Here is a 21,877-nt window from a genome sequence, read left to right as displayed (position 1 = left end):
ATGCAGAGCCAGTTACAGAAAGAGCTGGATGAAGGCCAGAAAGAGCCAGGAATGCTTGAAGAACTCAAGGAAGGTTGGAGAACTGGAGATTAGAGAACAAGGGGGAATGTGGACATAGTTCTGGAGGGAAGGTGGGTAGCTATGAGATCACCAAGACTGGGAACCCATGAAGGAGGGAATCAAAAGGAATCTAGTTTTAGTCTAAGCACAATAAGAAGGCCCTGGAATACTTTAAGCAGAAAAGTGAACACATTTTAAATGATCATTCAGGTTTCTCTGGGGGTCAGCAGTGAAAGTGATAAAGTCAGGTAGGGAACTCTTACAGCCTTCCATGAGAGAACACAGCAGTCGACCTGGACAAGGGTAACAGTAAATGGAGAAAAGCTCATCAAACATCAACCCAGCTGAACAGCACCTCCAAGTCTCACTCTCCAGCATATATTAAATGCCTAGATCCTAACCTAGCAGCACATGTGTCTCATCAAATGCCCAATAATCTCCTTCATATTCCCCCAGGCCTCTAAAAGAAGACAAAAAAAAAAAAAAAAAAACTCAGAAGATCAGAAACACTTTTAACACAAGCTGTTAAAATCTTTAAAAACGGAACCAGATACTCACGGTCCCATGGGTTCCCAACTCGGATCTGTGCGTAGGCCTTTTTAAGTCTATTTACAACATCATCATGGATGTTTTCATGTAAAAACTAAGAGAAGAAAGAAATATTCATGGGAATAGCAAAATGTACAAGTTTTTAAGCAATGAATACTTTTTTTAATAGTATTAATAGCTTTTTAATACTATTAAAATATAGTAATCTCTGAAAACATAAGCAAGCAAAAACATGTGTTTTAAATTACATCATTTCTGATTTTAATATTAACTATATGAAGTTAATAATTTCCTCCAGGTAGATACTAGAATAAAAATCACAAGTTTATCAATTGTCTAAGGACCTATCCAACAAAGTTTCACAAATCCATTATTCCTATATTTGTTTGAAAGCATTTAGAACTTTTTTTTTTTTTTTTTTTTTTTTGCAGTGCTGAGAATTGAACTCAGAGCCTACACATGCTAGGTAAGGCCTCTTCCACTGAGCTGTATCCCCAACCCATAACTTCTTAATCAGAGTCAAGTCCACCTTGAATACAGTGCAACCACAAGTCTCAGCACAATGGCTGGGTCAGGCTGATCTGTGCTGGGTCACCACAGGCACTCAGTCTCAGACAACATAAATCTCCAGCACAAGGTCTTAAATCGGGCAAGGATACCCATGCACTCACTCTGTGTGGGATGTGAACTCTTGCTACATTCCTAGCAGCAGAGGTAAACCTGCCAAGCCGTTCATGCTCTAGGCTAATGTCCCTGTGACAAATGAATTGTCACTTTGAGAACCAATCACAAAGTGGTCTATTATACTGTAAAGGTTTTTCTCTTACACCTCACTGTTGCTATGGAAATCAGTTTGATCAATTATTAATAGCATTCTTTAATATTTAACACTAAATATAAAGCATGGCTATATATATTTGCTCCAAGCCCCAAAGGAAAAATAAAAGTGGGCTGAAGAGAGAAATGAGTGGCTCTCAAGTCATTCCATAATTCATCATTTACTTAAGGATATAATTAGCTACAGGATGCTTCTTTCTTTGTTTTAATGTAATGTTTATGGTAAATCAAATTAATAAATTGTAAATGCTATGAATATCATAGATGTTTTTGAAGAATTCAACTGAATAATGTGATTTTCATTTGCAAAATGCAAGAAAAAGTATGAAAAGTGTGAGAAAGATAAGGATTGAATTTTCATATACCTTTTATCTTGTTCTAATTTAGATTATGCTAATCTTCCACAGAATTTGTTCATACTCATTGTGAATGAGAGCAAAATTCAAAAACAATTCCTTCAGGATTTGATTAGTTTTTTAAAATGGAACAATGGAAAAGCTCAACAATGGAAAAAATAAAAGGAAATATGGTCAGATTTTGTACCACATTAAAGTTTAAACTTTAGAAATCCCACACACTACAAGTAAACCACATCTTATATACATTTATTATTATCTGTCCTATGCATATATATTTGTGTGTGTGTGTGTATATATATATAGATAGATAGATAGATTATATATTTAAAGAAAACACAAAAATAGTCATTTGTTTTCAATAAACCATGTCACATCAAGTCAAATTGAAGACTTGAAGCCAAAAATCAAAACCTTTTAAAATGTTTTTTATAAAAAAATGAGTCTGGGGATGCAGCTCCGTAGTAGAGCTTTGCCTGGCTGCCTATGGCCCTATGGTCAATCTCCAGTACCACAAAAAGATAAAAAAATAAATGAGTGGGAAAAAAAAAAAAAAGTGAGGCTACTTTTTAATTGAGTTTTAGAATTTTTCTAATTTCTAGCTTTTTAAGTGACGCTGTATTTTGTCCATCTTGTCCTACAAGTATGAATAAAAATAGGTCTCACCTTTCAGTGTAATACCCATCAATTTGTTTTGACACCACTGCTAGCTTGGGGTGGGGGAAAAAACTGAGTACCTGGTTGATCAACATCGCCTCAAGCACTAGAGAGCAACAAGCCCGCACATTTGCAATCCATGTCAGCAGAAAATATTTTTCTGGCAATATGTCTACGATACCTATTCAGCATAATTCATTAAAATGTGGTGTATAAGATCAGGAAAATCTCATGCACTACACAGCACACTCACCAGTCGCCTTGCAGTGGTACACCTCTGGCCAGCTGTCCCCACGGCAGCAAAGAGAGCTGATGGAACAACTAAGCTGAGGTCTGCATCCTCAAAAGCTTAGAGAAGCACAAACAACATGCCCATCAGTGCAAGGAAACAGGCAGAGAAGACATCTGCTAAGTGGTCTAAAAGGATGACTTTAAAAAGTAAGAATGCCAAAACCATCATAAAGCAAGAAGGATCACGTTGCTGACATATACACATGTGCTCATTAGGGGTGAAGACACTTTTCTTCTAGAAAAGATTACAGAATAGAGCAATTAGCTCTATGACCTTTACCCAAATACACAGGTAAACTGAGTCTCTCGTTCTCAGCCCATCATCTTTCATCTTCCTCAATTTCTGACACTATCTGAACCTCCTCTATATGGTCATTGTCACTCTTCTGTAATGCGATCATGCTCTTCATCAGCTTTATTTGCCTCCAATCTAAATTCCACAGGCTCTTTTGATGCCAGTGTCCCTGGGTTCATAGACAATTAAAGACCTCCATAAAAAAACATGCTCTGGAAACACCCAAGCACTCACTTGCATTAGTCAATTTCCTGTTGCCATCCTGCAGATGCTTTTCCAAATCATTTTCAAATCATTGAAAAACGTCTGCTTTCTGCTCTACTACATGGAATGATCTTATCTTCCACTTGATGGAAAAATTCACATGGAAAAAGCCCCTTTTGAGCTTCCTCTATTCCTCTGAAGAGATCAATACAAAGTCACTTTCAAATTCTTCTCTATTTTTATCTACTCTCAGAAGAGAAAAAATAGTATAATCTTTATAAGAATAACCCTTCCATTTATATATTTTTTTAATTCCTCCTTTCTTATATCTTCTAGAAACTTACAGCCAGTTCCTCCTTCCATCTTCAATCCTGACCCTCCAATCAAACAGCATTGTCAGACTAGCATTATGGTTAAGAAAGTGGTTTGTGCAAACAGACCAGAGTTCTCATTCATCATTGTTTTTTAGTTGTGTTATTTCAACATTCTTTTTTCCCCAGTACTAGAGATTGAATCCAGAGGTACTACCTCTTCCATTTTACTTTTCATTTTGAGACAGTCTAAGTTACCTAGCTGACCTACAACTTGCCCTCCAGCCCCCAAAGCTGAACACACTCCCTGGCAGGTATCTAGTGTTCACAAGTGCTAACTACATCTAGTGCTCACTAAGTATAATCTCAACTAGATTAGAAGTTCATCTAAAACAAACCCTTTGCCATCTGTTTTTAAATCTGTGATGAACACCACAAATATACAGACACAGAAACATGAAGATAGCAGCAATATAGAAATTACCAAGTTTTCCTTTTTATCACAAAAGCTGTTTCTATTAAGACTCAACGTACTGACTTTCATTACATTGTCCAGAAGTTAGGGTGATTTTCTAATTCCCTTTTGTGCCAAACTCAAATAATGAAAAGAGATGCAAATCATCTCTTGGTCTGCAGGTAAGTGATTAGCAAAAAACACCTGAGGAAGAATGCCCTCCCAACAGGAAACCTCCCACACTCTGCAGAAGATCAGCTACAGAAATTAAAAGGAATCAGCACATCATGCAAGACTGAGTTATTCTGGAACAACATGCAGTTAGTTTTCAGAAAACAAAGAAAAACGTGAAGTAATAATGCCACAGTACAGACAACGGAAATCTCGTGCACAGGTTCCATATCCTGTGTTATATTCTCCAAACATGAATACTTCTCCTACTTAGTTATCTTTGTCTCTAACCTCAGCTTGTATTGTACCTTATAAGTAAAATTTCTACATGGAAATAAGACCCAGCTCACATAACATAGGAAGGATTACTTCCTAAACAAGTTCTGTATGTTCAAATGGCTACTGTGGCTATGTTAAACAGAAAACAAAAAAACTAAAAAAGGGCAGCCTTACCAATAATGGCATTGTTTCCTCCAAGTTCTAACAAACTTCTCCCTTTAAAAATACAAACACAAATTAATTACTATTCAGTATTTACTGCACATTGCTGTATATCTTCAAATTATAGTCTATCTCAATAATTTTCAAATTTTTCTGATGTATAATTATGATAAAATATTACCAACAAATTTCCTCATTTTGATAATTATACCATGCTTACATGAGAGAATGCCTGTATTCTAAAACCCTGAAATATTTAATGATAAAAGGACACAATGTCTTTGACTTATTCCACTAACAGTAACAATAACATGTACGTACTATGTGTGTGAACACACATGTGTACATATATGTTGCTGGAGAGAGAAAGTGATAAAGCAAACTGAGGCAAAATATAAGCAATTAGTGAATCTGGTTAAAGGGTATAAAGAATTCCTTATACTAGTCTTGTAACCTTTAAGTTTGGAATTAAGAGAAAAATAATGTAAAATGGGCCAGTCACTGAGGAAAACAGTATGGCAGTTTCCCAAAAAACTAAACAGAATTTTTATATGATATTAGAAATTCTACTTTAGGGTATATACCAAAAGAAGAGAAAGCAGGGACTCAAACAATTACCCAAGCACCCACGTGCTTAACAGTTTTATTCACAGAGCCAAAAGATAGAAGCAACCCAAGGATCCGTCAACTGCCAAGTGAAGAAAACGTGGTACCCATACATAGAAGAATATTACACAGACTTAAAGAATCCTATCCCACACTACAACATAGATGAACCTCAATGACACTACACCAAGTGAAATGGGCCAGTCACAAAAGGACAAATATAATTTCACTCAGATAATGTTGTAAAGTAATCAAAATCATAAATATAAAAATTTTCCAGGGGCAGGGGAAATTACTGTTTAATGAGAATAAATTTTTAATTTCGCAAGATGAAAAAGTTCAGAGTTGGGGGTGTAGCTCAGTAGCAGAGTGCCTGCACCACATACACAAAACTCTGAGCTTTATTCCCCGAATGGGGGGGGGGGGGAATCACTTTACGGTATTCTATTCTGATGACATACCAAATTTATTTGCCACAGCATAGTACAATTATCAAAATAAGGAAATTTGATGTTAATATTTATCATAATTATACATCAGAAAATTTTAAAAATTATTGAGACAGACTACACATATTACTTTTCCAGTGTTGAGTATATTTATTATTGGTTATTTATTCGATTATCTACTTAGGTCAGGGCCAAAGAGCATGTACATTAGGAATCCTGACACACAATGCCAATTATCCAGAGAAGAAATATAGCAGTATGTGAATGCCACTGTCACTTTACTCTCCCCAGCACACAGATGTGCTGAGGGCCATTACCAAGTAGGAATGACGCATCGAAATTTCCTTGCCAAGCGTACCCCATGCTGCTTAGAGGACATTTGATGGAACATTGCATGCATGCTTTAATAAGGTGACCTTGCTCAAGGACCAAGGCGGATTCGGGTTTAGAGCTGATCAGGTTTGAGGAAGTAACCGGCTCCTTGAGTTTAAGGCGTTGCCAGTTTAAGATAATGGGTTTTAGGGAAGTTGGAAGTTGAAGATTATTGCTGGGATTAGGGTGTTCCTGCTGCTTGTTCCCGTTGAGTTCTCGTGAGATTAAAATGGGATTTGGAGATAGCCTCGTGGAGTAGGTGGTTTGTGCGGGAGACAGAAGAACGCGTTTGCCCCTGGACCTGTGTGGAGGTGGTGTGAGAGCTGGAATAAAGAATTGCTGTTTGAACCTACAAAGCTGTGAGTGCCTCGTGATTCTGGTGCCAAGCCGAGACATTGGCCTTGGCACAGATGTGAGATTTATTTGCCTCGATTTTAAAGCTATATGTACCCTATTGTTCTTTAGAACATAAGTTTCCTCAAATGCACTTTAAAATAATGTTTATTTATTTGTGCTCTCAGAACTGATAGCAGGAGAGTCTGTTGCCACTTTTGTCACTCTCAAATAGTTAAGCATCCAGTGGATATTAATCATGAAGGGACGGGGCTGTTACTGCCAAAAGCCTCTGGGCGCTACCACAGTTCTAGCCTCTACTTTAGTCGTTGATTTAATGACAGCTTACTGGCTACAGCATAGCATTGTGCTAGATGCTAAGAAAAGATGTAAGAAAACCAAATATTCCGTTATAAGATAGTAGCTTCTCCTACCTGGCTACAAGTGATATTTGGCAGAAAAGGGAAAACTGTGTTTTCTACATCCATCCAGTCTTCTGTGAAATGCTCTTTAACTACATTCCTAACCACCAAGCCTTTCCCTAAAAAGTATCTGTACCTTAAGATACACAGACATATTTAACAAGTTATAATCCTACCTACTGATGGTACTACACACATGGACAACAAACACATGCTTTAGAGGGCAGGGAGAAACAGAAGATGAAAGCCTATAGTGGAAGCAATGACACTAATAACAGGTAGCATCTTTTCATGCGTTTACTGGCCATTTGTCTATTCAAATACACCGCCCAGTCTTAAACTGTATTACTGGTCTTTGATATTGTTGAATTTTAAGAGTACTCAATATATTATAGACACAAGTTGCTCATCAAATATATGATTTACAAATATTTCCTGCCATGGGTTGCTCTTTTCACCTTTTTCCTAGTAACCTTTTGCAGCACACAAGTTTTTATTTTGATAAAATCTAATTTTTCTATTTTTATTTTTGCTGCTTGCACTTTAGGTGTCTTATCTAAGTAAGCACTTCCTAGCCCATAGTCACAAAGACTTATTCCTGCTTTCTACTAAAAGTTTAAAGTCTTGAATCTTATGTGTAGGTCTTTATACATTTTTAGTTTGTTTCTATATAAAAGGTGAGGTGAGATAAAAGCCCAACTTCATGCTAATGTACGTAGATATTTAGTTGTCCCAGCATCATTTGTTGAAAGAGATTCTTTCCCCATTGAAAATGTCTTGGCATTCTTATTTAAAAAAAAAAAAAAAAAAAGCCAATCAGCAATCATTGCAAAGGCTTATTTCTGGACTCTCAGTTTTATTCAATTGATCTTTATGTGCATCCTTATGCTGCTACTAATATAGATTACTATTGATTTATGCTCAATTTTTTAATACCTTTATTTTATTTATTTTTATGTGGTACAGAGGATCGAACCCAGGGTCTCGCATGTGCTAGGTGAGCACTCTACCACTGAGCTACAACCCCAGCCCCTGATTTGTACTCAATTTTGAAATCAAGAAGATTGAGTTCTTCAATTTTGTTCTTCATTTGCAAGATCATTTTGGCTATTTGGGGTCCTCTGAATTGCTGTAGGATTTTTAAGATCAATTTGTCAATTGTTACAGAACAAGAAACTGGGATTTTAACAGCAATTACACTGCACCTATGTATCACTCAGGAAAAAAGTCAGATCTTAACAATACTAAATGTTCTATAAAATGAAAACAGGATAACTTTCCATTTATTTAGCTATTTTCCCATTTCTTTCAATGATGCTTTGAGGTACCCTGCATGAAAGACTTAAACTTCAGTTAAATTTACATTTAAGTGTTTTATTATTCTCAATGCTATTATATATGTAATTACTTTCTAAGTTTCACTTTCAGATCATTCATTATTATATAGAAATATGATTTTTATATTGACCTTGTATCCTGAAATTTTGATGATCTTTTTTTTTAAAAAAAAATATTTATTTTTAGTTTAGGTGGACACAATATTTTTATTTTATTTTTACGTAGTACTGAGAATTGAACCCAGTGCCTTATGCATGCTAGGCGAGCGCGCTACCACTTGAGCCACATCTGGAGCCCAATCTTGATGATCCTTAAATACCTTTTTGTAAACTTGTTTTTTAAAAGCAATGCCTAAATAAGAAAATAATAGCTCATTAACTAACTCAAGTCTCCTTTTATGCTGAGTGTGGAATCCAAATTTAGCATAATAGATAAAAATTGGTCAATATACCCCTGAAAAATTCTTAAACCAGCAATAAAGTAGAATACATGATGCTATGTCTGTAAGACCCTTTCAATTTATGTATGCGAATGCAAAGGAGGTGAGCACTCCACGACCTAAGCCCACATTCACTGGTCTTATTTATATTGTGATTTATTTTTTAAGTTGCTAAACATGTCCAGAAGAATTTAAAAGATCCTTTTTTTATATGATTCTACTATTTTCTACTGTAGAAAAAAAGATATATTTCTTCTATATAAATTTGAGATTCCCCTAATATTCAAGTAAAAATTGTACCCTTTTCTTTTATTGGACATTCAAACATAACCAGCTTTTCCTTGACCCTCTGAATGGACAAAACAAAAGCCAACTTTTATATTCCACATCCATACTTCTCAGAGAATTAAAATTCTCATCAGAAATCAACACTTACCAAACCTCTCCTGTACCATAAGCGCCACCTGTTTTCCCACCTGAGTACTTCCAGTGAAGGACAGCAAGTTCACCCGCTCATCTTTGGCCATTGCTGTGCTGCAGGGAAACAGACACGGTTACCCAAGCAGAGAAACCCAGTGATGGCAGTACCTACCAATGCCACAAGAAAACACTGACATGGGCCGCTGGCAAGGCAGTCCATCAAGGCTACAAGGAAGGCCTTCAGGAAAATGAAATACATTTTTCACAAAAGAGGATAACCTGATCTGAGAGCTCTCTGTAAACAGAAATCGTCTACAGGAAGTTGTTAGTTAAATAAGAAAAATCTTCCTGCATCGAGTGGGTGACTGGACAATATCCTTCTAGTATTTCCTTTATGAGCATGTAAGTTGTTTTTCAAATGCACAATCTACTATATAATTCCTTAAGAATTAAAAAATAGTGCCATACACAGTAGCACACACCTATATTCCAGTTACTTGAAAGGCTGAGACAGGAGGATCACAAGTTCAAGGCCAGTCTCAACAATTTAGCAAGACCCTGTCTCAAATTTTAAAAAGGCCTGAGATGTTGCTCAATAGTAAAGTACCTCTGGATTCAATCATCAGTATCAAAAAAAAAAAAAGGATTAAAATCTCAGATGGCTATACGGAAGCATCCAACAGGATCCCTCAAAGAAGCTGATTTAGAAAGGCTGTGCTAGGACTTCCAGTTGCTTTTAAGGAATGGCGATCAGTACTATTGATTTGAATCTCTGTTCATAGATCAGTGCTTCAAAGAGTTCAATTGAGCTAAGCAGGGAAGTTAAGAGCATCAGTCTAGTGCAGGGCTAGACAGCTTGATTCATCTACTCAGACAGGTTTCCTCAGGTTCAGCCCACAAATATGAGCACTGATACTCAAAGTGGTTCTACTTAACATATTCCTATATACACTACTGACCCATTCCAAGGCCAACACGAAGAACTGGACTACAAAAACAAGAGTAAATCAAAGAATACAATACTCATGTTTTAAGTAAAATTTAGATAATATTTCATTATTTATTGTATATGTGGGAGCTGTTTTGCTAATACATTCTCAACTATTTGAACAAAGGACTAACTTACTGCTCCTTTTAAAAATTACCTAGTAAGTAGAAGTATGGTAAAAGTGTCAGAGAGAAATTAACCTTTTAGCCCCAACAGTATGGGTTACAAGGCTTGATTCCCAAGAGACCTCACCTCATCAAAGTCTACGCTGGAAATAACAACCTTTCATCATGGGTCAGAGTAATTATGGCCAATTCTAGCTTAAACAAGCTTTGATATTATACTATATAAATGAAGCCAGACACAAAATATATACGCCAGGCCATATATTATATGCTTCCATTTGTATGAAATATCCCAAACAGGCAAATCCAGAGATAGAAATCCCAGTAGTATTATCAGGGGATGAGAAATGAGGAGATGATGGGTAATGTGGGTTTAGAGTGTGGAGTCTGAGTTTCTGGGCTGATCACTGTTTTGGAATAAGATAATGATGATGGTCCATAACACTGAATATTCTAAAATATTCACACACTTTATTCTGCTTAAGCGGATAACTAGTGAAGTCATCTTTCACATGTGAATGTCTCATCCACAAATTCCTGCATCGCAATTTTATAACTCAAAAAATGCCTAAATATTTTAAAACAAATTAACTGGTAAGTTCTCCCTTACCCCAAGAAGAAACTAAAAATGGAACAGTTCTTGAAAGACTCAAAGTTTCTTTCAAAACACATAAATATGTACGTTCCATTACTGTCTACAAAACAAAAACCATAACATACATATGGAATAAATAAATGACAAGGGATAAACTTCAACAATTTTTTTTAATGCTTCTGAAAGTTTCTTGGCCCATGGGTCACTAGGGTGTAATAATTCCCTATATTAGTGAGCTGGGTTTAATGTAGCGCAGCTTGATAATTAGGTTGGAGGGACTTGGTGAATGTTTATATTTCACCCCTATCCATTCTTCAGGAAAAAAAAAAAAAAAGTGAGATCAACAAGGCTGGATGCTCTTGAGAGAGCTCTACTGTTTTCTATAGCTTCAAAACAATCTATTTACATGAATAAGTTCTTGACCAATGAAATTTCAATAGATTTATGTTTGCAAAGTTTTAAACATTTGGCACAGCAAAACTTGGAAAAAATAGGGGAGAGGCGACATATGTTCAGTTTTTGTCCCCTTTTCTTCCACCTGCTGTTGGAGAGTGATGAGATGCTCATGGAAGAGAAAGGCCTGCCTTTGTACCAGACTGGTGACAGGTGCCACTAGGAGTGGGAAGAGAATAACTCTCACTCCTTTGCCCCAAGAAATATCAACAATCTCCATATTACCTGGTCCATTTCCTGAGTAATTCCAAATTTGGCTCTATAGAAGGACTCTTCCCCAACTCCAGTGCAGCACTGGATTTTGTTATTCTAGTAAAGACAATTTTCATTGATCATCCTGGGGTCCCTCAACAGAAGGATGGTCTCCATCTAATTCACTCACCCGATGTCTGCTCCACCACAAGTCAAGGAACAAATTGCACCAGGCAGCTTGTTGTCCTCTAGAACCTTGGCTATTATCCTAGAAAGAAAGAGCCATTACTAAGACAGAAAATAATTTAGTTTAAGACATATTTTTAAAATTAGGGATGAATTCCAACCATTTCACTCTCCTTTTCCAAGTTTCTCTCCCACCCTTTTAACATTCAGACTAAATTTCTCTTCACATATTATAAAAATAAGGTTTCCAAATACTTATAGGTAGAACTCCTTCTTTCTTTATAAAATAATCTTAAGAAGGAAAAAAAAAAGCATTTTGAACATAAAGAGAAGACTTTATAAAGCATTGCTCAGGCAGTTCAAATAATCATTAAGTATTTTCTGCCAAAGGGCACATGGCAGCCCTACATAGAAAAGCACCCCATCTATTCCAGATTATAGATTTGTAATGATGATTTTATGACCTCATCAGAGCTGACAAGCTCTTAAAAAGGAATAAAATGCTAATAATTTTTTAACCAAAACATGAGATTCCTTTTAAACAGTACTGGGTAAATCAGTGGATTAATACAATCAGTTCTTTTTGTTAGCAGTCTATTAAGCAAAAGAAATAAAAATATTATCTGACTAGAAATCTATACACAGAACTATTAATTTTGTTCAACAGTTATTAAATATAGCTCTAAAATTGGCAGGCTATTTCTTCTCCACTAAAGATGTTTTTATTTTTCTAGGTGATTTAAAAAAAAAATGTCTAGAAGAGTTCAACACTTAAGTCAATATCTGGCATGTTTCCAAAGAAATAAATGACATGATTCTGAATGAGCTGTGTCAACTGCAAAATGATACAAAAATGTTATTACAACCAAAGTTGAAAAAGGTTATCCAAATTCCATGCTTAAATAAATATGACATTTTCACATCATTTAAAAACTCAGGACCTTTCAATCACCCTTTCAAGATTATGCCATACCCAGGAAAAAGAAGGCCACACTCACTTACTTTGTGACAGCAACACTAACGAGGGAAGTTGTTGGAGCCCCTTTCCTAGACATAGTTAAAAAAAAAAAAAAAAAAAAAAAGGAGAGAGAAAGAGAGGAAATTTGATTTTAGGAAAACCACAAATACCTTTTATTATCAAGCAGAAGCAAAAGTCTTTGATAAAGCTCTAATTCTACAAAAATAAATCTAGTAACTGAAATAGAAATCAATCCTTTAGGTGGTGTCTCTGGGGTCTAAGGGTCCACAAAACCTTCATGAACATAACAATGGCACCACTTGACTTTGAACCTACCTGCTTAATATCTGTTGCACTAACCTCTGCCAATTATGGGAACCAAATGAAGCAGAAATCCATTACCTACACAACTAGCTATTTGGACTTAAAGTATGGGTTTCTTTGGCAACATGGTCCAAATCATTAATCCTTGAAACTATGCTTTGTTTTATAGATAGATCTGAGTATATTCAATTGAAGATAGCATTTGATATCACATCTGAAGCACTGGCAGTTTTGCTAAGGACTGAATCCTTAAGCCAGAGAGCCTAACACTAACTCTGGGTAGTTAGCATGAGAATTGAATTACAGTACATGCATTTGAGGTAGAAATGAAGGTGGGAGAGAAAGGGGGACAGTGCTGTACCAAAAAACTAAGTCACATAACCAGTGGCAAAATATGGAATAATTAAAAATCAGTGCTTCCTGACTAGCACACATGACAATGTTAACTGAAAGAGTAAGTATTGAAAACATTTCAATATATTTTAAATGTTTTTAATAGTTCATGAAAATGACCACTTTTATCAGCTTCTTACTGCTGGGCAGGGAAGTGAGCAGATCTTACCAAAGACAGACATTCCCAGTGATCATTGCAATGGCATTATTCCAGCCATACACTGCCACAGGGAAATTGAATGCAGTGATGATTCCAACCAGACCTACAGGATTCCACTGTTCAATAAGTGCATGGCCAGGTCCTGAGATGGGGGAAGATACAGAACATGCTCAAGCACATTGATTTAATGCATATGAATTAATAAGAATAATATCTGAAATCTTTCATTTTCAGAACAAAAGTACATATTCCAGACCAGGAGAAATTCCAGGTGCCTTGTAATGGATCACTTTACACAGCATTGAATATGAGTACTTTTTTTTTTGGTATTGGGGATTGAATTCAGGGGCATGCAACCATTGAGTCACATCCCCAGCCCTATTTTGTATTTTATTTAGAGACAAGATCTCACTGAGTTGCTTAGCACCTTGCTTTTACTGAGGCTGGCTTTGAACTCTCAATCCTCCTGCCCCAACCTCCAGAGCCACTGGGATTACAGGCTTGTGCCACCGTGCCCAGCAACGAGTACATTCTTAATGTAAAACAGAAGTGTTTATCACTATAATATTCTTTATAAACCATAAGGCTACTCATTGTATCTCTGAAACTCACAGGAAGTACATACATCAGGGCAGTTATTGATCCTATCTGGAGACAAGGAAATTTCAGAGAGGTGTTAAGAGGTGCCCTAAGAGATGTGATCACAAAAGACATAACATGACCAGAATACAGAATTTGTGCCTTTTAAGGCTTTTTAATGTTGCCAGTTGAAGTGGGCTTCAATCCTTTTCACATTCGAGACAAGGCGGATCATTTATAGGCTAATGTTGAATGAATATGTTACCAAAGACTTACATTCACTACAGGAAAATTAAAAATACAAATAGAAGTATTTATGTATTAAATACAATCTTTAGGCTGGGACACAGTGGTGCACACCTCTGATCCCAGCTACCCAGCTACCAGCAGTAGGACAAGAAATTTGAGGGCAGCCTAAGTAACTCAGCAAGACTCTGTCTCAAAATTTTAAAAGTGTGGATGGATAGATAGATCTGATTGAAAACGATTATAATTGGTGAGTCAGACACCAAGAGCATCACAGATCAAAAAAGTTTCTTGCTTGCATGTGTATACTTCCCAAATTGACAGTGTACTAACTTTTTAAACTGGAGGAACCTCTTTTAAGTGTTCAATGACATAAAATTAATCTTGAATAGTAAGAATTGTTTTTATACATTTAATTAAGGTCATTAACAATTCACTTAATAAAAGGGCTTCTCTAGCCAGGCATGGTGGCACATACCTATAATCCTAGCAACCAAAGAGGCTCATAAGTACAAGGCCAGCCTCAGCAACTTAGCAAGACCCTATCTTAAGATAAAAAGTAAAATGGGCTAGGGATATAGCTCAGTGATGGGGTGCCCCTAGGTTCAATCCCAAGTACAAAAAAAAATTAAATTAAATTAAAAAGGCTTGGACTCTCTACAAGCAAGGAATTTGTCCAACATTCCAAAAAATTAAACTTTATTGTAAAAAGAATTTTTCTTGATTATAAATGTAATAATACCTAGGAAAATTTTATAAAATACAGAAAATAGTAACACCTCAATAATTCTACCACTTATAGAAATCATCACTAGTATACCCTTGAGCATACTTCAATCCCTTGTACTATCAAAGCAGATGCAGTTACCTGTTTTGGTCCATCAACACTGCAAACATTACCAATGTATAAGCTCTCATTCTCATCAGTAAAACATGATCAAAGTACAAGGCTGGTCTTTGCCCCATAGTTTGTAATAGAAAAAATTAAATATACCCTAAATATCCACCATTTGAAACACAGCTAAATTATAACAACCTTAAAGCAAAATAGTGACCAAAAAATGAAGGAAGCTTCTTACCATATAAATGTGAAACAATTTCCAAGATGTATGAAGTAGGAAAAAAGTACAGAACAGAATGAATAATTTTCCATTTTCAAAAACAACACCACCTATTTACCTGTATGTGAACTAAAGTTCTAAAAAGATACACAAGAAATCAAAAATGTTCACTTTTTCCATGGGTTGTTATAGATAGTGAAACTTTTCATCTTTTACCCTTTTCTGATTTTCTGCTATTCATATTATTTAAATGCAACTATCATTTTGACCCAGTTATCCCACTCCTTAGTTTATACCCAAAGGACTTAAAATCAACACAGTATAGTGATACAGCCACATCAATGTTTATAGCAGCTCAGTTCACAATAGCTAAGCTATGAAACCAGCCTAGATGCCCTTCAATGGATGGACAAAGAAAGTGTGGTATACATACACAATGGAATACTCAGCCACAAAGAGAAATTAAATTATGGCATTTGCCAGTAAATGGATGGAACTGGAGACTATCATGCTAAGTGAAATAAGAAATTCCCAAAAAACTAAAGACCAAATATTCTCTCCCATACACAGATGCTAACACACAATAATGAAGGGGGAAGGAAAGTCAGAAATACTTTGGATTAGACAAAGGGGAATAAAGGGAAGGGAGGGAGATGGGAATAGGAAAGGCAGTAGAATGAATTAGACATAACTTTCCTATGTTCACATGTGAATATACAATCAGTGTAACTCCACATCATGTACAACCACAAGAATGGGAAGTTATACTCCATGTATATATAATATGTCAAAATATATTCTACTATCATGTATAACTAAAAAGAACAAATTTAAAAAATTTTAAAATGAATAAATAAAAATAAGTAAATGCAATCTTTCAATAAAAGTGTGGGGTGAGAAGACAATCTTCATTAACATCTTTAAGACATGCTAATATTCCACCAAAATTAGTTTAATGTTTACCTTAGAATTAGGCATTTAAGTCATTTTTAGTATATTCTATTGATATCTATAATGCACACTTTTTTTTTTTTTTTTTTTTTTGGTACTGGGGATTGAACCTAGAGGCAATTTAGCACTAACCTACATCCCCAGCCCTTTTTATTTATTATTTTTTGTACCATCATAATTATACACTGAGTCACATCCCCAGCCCTTCTTATTTTTTTATATTGAGACAGGATCTCACTAAGTTTCTTAGGGCCTTTCCAAGTTGTTGAGGCTGGCTTTGAACTTGCAATCCTCTTGCCTCAGCCTCCCGAGTCACCAGGATTACAAGCATCCACCACCACAACCAGCTAAACACCTTTATGCATAAATTTTTGTCACATTTTAGATATAGTATTAAAATTGACTTCAAATTTAAGACTCTGGGTGTATTTCCCAATTGATTTCTAGATGTGTTAAAAGTATACCACTCATGTACTCACCACACTGAGTTTTATCTTTGCAACAAATCAAAATGGAATGGGGATGCAGCTCAATGGTAGCACCTGCCTAGCACCCACTTTGTGTGAGGCCCAGGTTCAATTCCCAGCAGGCAGGTCAGGGTGGGGTATTCTGGATCTCTTGTTTTTATTTGCCTTAATTTGCATTTCATAGAAAGATTGAAGACCTATTCACATATTTACATTCCACTTGCAATTCCTTTTTTGCAAATTATTCCCATCCAAAGCATTTCTAGAGTTCTATCAGAGTAGATTCAGCTTAACTGACACATGGCTTACTTTCCGAAGGCAAGATGGGTCCCCCAATCATACGGGACAAGCCAACAGCATAATCACAAATATCCACGTACTCTTGAACTTCTCCCACACCTTCCACCAGGATTTTCCCCATCTCCAAAGACACCTAAAAATTAAAAAGCCAAGCAGGATTTTTCCAACAGAATTAACACTTTAAACATTAAACTGAGGTGGGCAAAAGTAAAACATTATTTCATGTCTATTTTGTGACAGAAACAAACTGAAGAAAGTCTGTTCCTTTTTTCGGCAGAATTTTAAAACTGAAGAATTTTCTTTAATTTTTACTGTCCATCTCATAAATCTTTCCTCTAAAGAAAAGATTCTGAAATGTATAAACTCAAAAATCACAATCATATCAAATATGCATGACAGCTTTATTCTCTACTCCAAGGATTGTATATATACTACAAAACATTACCAGGTTTCCCAGTACTTGGATCTTCTCCCTCAAGGCATCGCCAATCTGCCTTACTATTTCTCCTCTCTTCGGAGCAGGGATCTAAGAAAACAATAGAATTTTAGTGTTCTGACCCAAAGGATAAATTCATGTCTATAACAGTGCTACTTGTACACTGTAGAACAAAATACAATCACACCAAAGAAGACTTTTTGATTACATCAAGACTGTGCTATGACTAAACACAGCAGCTAAAATAAATGCAAGGCACTCATGGGGCTCATATCTACTAGAAGTTGCAGGGGTGAAAAGACAACAAAATATTACAAATTGTTGCAGGGCATGGTGGCACATGCCTATAATCCCAGCAGCTAAGGAGGCTGAGGCAGGAGAATAGTGAGTTCAAAGCCAGCCTTAGCAACTTAATGAGGCCCTAAGCAGCTTAATGAGACCCTGTCTCAAAATGAAAAATAAAAAAGGGCCAGGGATTAGATTAATTCTAGATAGGGAAGAGGGGTGGGAGGGAAAGGGGAGGGGAAGGGGATTAGCAAGGATGGTGGAATGTGATGGACATCATTATACAAAGTACATGTATGAAGACTTGAATTGGGTGTCAACATACCTTATATACAAACAGAGATATGAAAAATTGTGGTATATATGTGTATTAAGAATTGTAATTGGCTGGGGTTGTGGCTCAGCGATAGAGAGCTTGCCTAGCACAGGTGAGGCCCTGGGTTGGATCCTCAGCACCACATACAAATAAATAAAAAAAGATATTGTGTCCAACTAAAAAATAAATTAAAAAAAAAAAAGAATTGTAATGTTGGACTGGAGCTGGGGCTCAGCGGTAGTGCACTTGCCTGGCATGTGTGAGGCACTGGGTTCGATTCTCAGCACCGAATATAAATAAATAAATAAAGGTCTGTCAAAAACTTAGAAAATATATTAAAAAAATTGTAATGCAGAAAAAAGAGTAATGCATAATGGCATAAATTGATGTGAACATACTTTATATACAGAGATACAAAAATTATGCTCTATATTTGTAAAAAGGATTGTAATGCATTCTACTGTTGTCATGTATTTAAAAAATAATAATAATAAACAAAAGGGCCAGGGATGTGGCTCAGTGGTTAAGTGCCCCTGGATTCATCCCTAGTACGAGAGAGAGAGAGAGAGAGAGAGAGAGAGAGAGAGAGAGAGAGAGAGAGAGAGAGAGAGAAATTACAAATTGTCATCAGGGCTATAAAGACAAAGTGGGGAAAAAGATAGTGAAACACAGAAGATACTCATGTATTCTACTCATGTACTCACCACACTGAGTAAATGGACAAGATGCTTTACCTAAAAAGTTCACAGGGAAAATATCTAAGGAGGTAAAACTTAAGCTGAAACCAGAAGAATGGGAGACATTTAGCCACAGGAAGATTCTTCCAGAGAAAGAAAAAAATGTGTAAGAGGGATCATGGAAAACAAAAAGGGCTGGCTGGAAAGCAGTATAACTAAAACTCTCAGAGGTTTTTAAGGAGTTGAAATCTTACTCCTGGTACAATGCAAAAATCTTTAATTTTTTAAGGCACAGAATAAGATGATTTCCTTTATCTTTCAATATCACTATCTGACAAATAGAAAGTAAATTGAAAGGAAAAGAATAGAAGCAGGGATATACCAGTTAAGAACATATTATAGCTGGGAACAGGGTTTCACACCTGTAATCACAACTACTCAGGAAACTGAAGCAGGAAGATCATAAGTTGCAGGTCAGCCTGGGCAGTTTAGCAACACCCTGTGTCAAAATTTTAAAAAGTCCTGGGCACATAGTTCAAGGGTACAGCACCTGCCTAGCATGAAGACCTGGGTTCCACCCTCAGTAACACACACACACACACACACACACACACACACACACACAAATTACAGTAGCCAGGGCAAAAGATCAAAGTGACTTGGTCTTAACACTACAGCGATACCAAGGGAGACAAAGTGAACTCCAGATCTAATTTTGGAAGTAGAATTGACAGGACACACTAATGGAACAGATCTAAGACAAGTCTAAAAAATACGGAAAATAGAAGAACTAAAGATGACTCTCAGGTCTCTGACTTGAAAATCCAGATAGATCCAAGTGCAACTATTGGACAAGGATGATTTGAGGGGAGGAGCCAGTATTTTGCAGGTCACCCTACTAAAATAAAAGTTTGTCATTTTTATAATACATGCACTCTTTTATAAACAGGAAACAAGAATTTGTAATGTTAAATAAATTAGCACAGCTCCTATATATTTCCTAGCAAAAGCTTGCATTTAATAATGTTTCAACTAGTCAGATATGCTGGCTCATGACTCCCAAGTAATCCCAGCTATTATAGAGGCTAAGGCAGGTAGATGACAAGTTCAAAGCCAGTCAGATCAACTTAACAAGATCTGGGAAGATAGGCACCAACTGTCCTCATCCCTGCACTAATGAAGTCACATGTAGAATGAACATCAAATATAGTCATATGTGGGGAACTGAAAGCATTGAGGAAAAGATTAGGTAAGAATTTGAGAAGCCATGAGTGGTGGTACATACCTATAATCCCAGCACTCAGGAGGCTGAGGTGGGAAAGTCACTTGAGCCCACAGTTTGAGAGCAGCCTATGACATAGCGAGAACTCGTTTCAAAAAAAAAAAAGACCCAAAATCCCAGCGGTTTAAGAGGTGGAGGCAGGAGAATTGCAAGTTCAAAACCAGCCTCAGCAACTTAGCAAGGCACTAAGCAACTCAGTGAGATACTGTCTCTAAATAAAATACAAAAATGGGCTGGGGAGCTGGGCACAGTGGCACATGCCTGTAATCACAGCAGCTCAGGAGGCTGAGGCAGGAGAATCAGGATTTCAAAGCCAGCCTCAGCAAAAGCTAAAAAATTCAGTGGGACCCTATCTCTAAAGAAAATACAAAACAGGGCTGGGGATGTGATTTAGTGATTGAGTACCCCTGAGTTCAATCCCCAGTTCCTCCCCCCAAAACAGATAAAATTACTTTGGGGAAAATAAAAACAGATACCCATGTTAAAAAGCTACCAGTTATCTGGTATTTCTACATTTAGGAGAAAATGGCTCATTAACAGTTCCTGTCCTCAAGGGATGGGAGAGATTCCAACTCTCACCAAAATGAAAGAAAACTAAGGACACACCAGCGATGAAGAGGAGCAAAAACTGGGCCAAAACTGACTCATGAAGCAAAGCAGCAAGTCTCAGTATTCCTGACCACGTTCTCTGTGGTTGGTTTTAGGTCAGAGGAAATCGGTTTTATAAACTGCCTTCCCATATATTCATATTTTGATTTCATTTCCCTTTAAGAAGAGTATTCCCTCTGAAAAAATCCCAGGCTTAAGTAAAGTAAATGAGCCAGGCACAGTGGTGCATGCCTGTAATCCCAGCAGCTCAGAAGGCTGAGGCAGGAGAATCACAAGTTTCAAGCCAGCCTCAGCAATTTAGCAAAGCCCTAAGCAATTTAATGAGACCCTGTATCTATATAAAATACTAAAAAGGAGGCTGGGGACACAGCTCAGTTGGTAGAGTGCTTGCCTCACATGTACAAGGCCCTGGGTTTCATCCCCAGCACCACCACCAAAAAAAATAAAAAAGATTATATATATGGTTGAGGTTGTGGCTAAGCAACCCTGGGTTCAATCTCTGGTACCAAAAAAAAAAAAAAAAAAGAAAAGAAAAACTAAATGAAACAGTAATTTATCCTAACACATGCAAGGCCAGCAGAAAGAAGGCAGCCCCAGGAGGGAGGATCCAAGAGGAAAGCTTGAAGACTGAAGGGCAGCAAACTCTGGTCTATTCTTGTTTGAGGCGTCCATTACCTCTCTAAGTCACTGCCCTACCAGCAAGAGCCCCAGAGGCAGTCTGGAAAAGCTCAGATTCCACCCTAAACTTTGAACTCAGTTGCTTAACTCAAACTCTAACTAGCAGGATCTCCAATAGGCTCTCTTACTATCACCTAGGAAAGTGACCTATTGTCACTTAGCAACCCCACTCTATTAGGAGATCTAAAAAGCATCAGCAGCATGAAAAGGCACATTAGACACAGAGTAGACTACTAATGAGGTCCAACCCAAAAAAGTACAGCACAATATTCAAGAAAGATCTCCAATATGTCAGATACCAACCACCCCCACAAAGAGCAGAGCCTTAAAAGCCAATTCAGGAAAAGATTACACAAACTTCCTGTCCCCCCACCCCAAACTGCTTGTATTTACCCTGGGTAATACACTAGATGCTTCTAGTCAGAAGACAGGTAAAGTTATACCTACATCTACCCAGCTACTCAGGAAGCTGAGGCAAAAAGATCCCAGATTTGAGGTAAGCCTGAGCAACTTAGTAAAACCACCACCACAAAAAAAAAAAAAGTGACATTGCAGTAGCATCCAAAACAATGTATATATAATGAACCCTAAATTATATACTTTAATTAATA

At 36.7% G+C, this 21,877-nt stretch overlaps 1 protein-coding gene across 1 annotated transcript in view; it reads right to left on the bottom strand.

The window, feature by feature from the left end:
* The window catches only part of Aldh7a1 (aldehyde dehydrogenase 7 family member A1), a 36,236-nt gene that overhangs the window by 8,436 nt on the left and 5,923 nt on the right, over window positions 1-21,877 (bottom strand). Inside the window, exons 4-12 of the mRNA XM_078048178.1 lie at window positions 17,429-17,509; window positions 16,993-17,116; window positions 13,389-13,521; window positions 12,547-12,591; window positions 11,549-11,626; window positions 9,022-9,119; window positions 4,639-4,680; window positions 2,713-2,807; window positions 619-703 (exon numbers count right to left, since the gene is read on the bottom strand). Of these exons, the coding sequence (XP_077904304.1) occupies window positions 619-703; window positions 2,713-2,807; window positions 4,639-4,680; window positions 9,022-9,119; window positions 11,549-11,626; window positions 12,547-12,591; window positions 13,389-13,521; window positions 16,993-17,116; window positions 17,429-17,509 (781 nt within the window). The remainder of the gene's footprint in view (window positions 1-618; window positions 704-2,712; window positions 2,808-4,638; window positions 4,681-9,021; window positions 9,120-11,548; window positions 11,627-12,546; window positions 12,592-13,388; window positions 13,522-16,992; window positions 17,117-17,428; window positions 17,510-21,877) is intronic.

Source organism: Ictidomys tridecemlineatus, chromosome 1 (genome assembly GCF_052094955.1).
Source record: "Ictidomys tridecemlineatus isolate mIctTri1 chromosome 1, mIctTri1.hap1, whole genome shotgun sequence".
Taxonomy (NCBI): domain Eukaryota; kingdom Metazoa; phylum Chordata; class Mammalia; order Rodentia; family Sciuridae; genus Ictidomys; species Ictidomys tridecemlineatus.
This window is presented reverse-complemented; position numbering and strand designations above follow the sequence as displayed.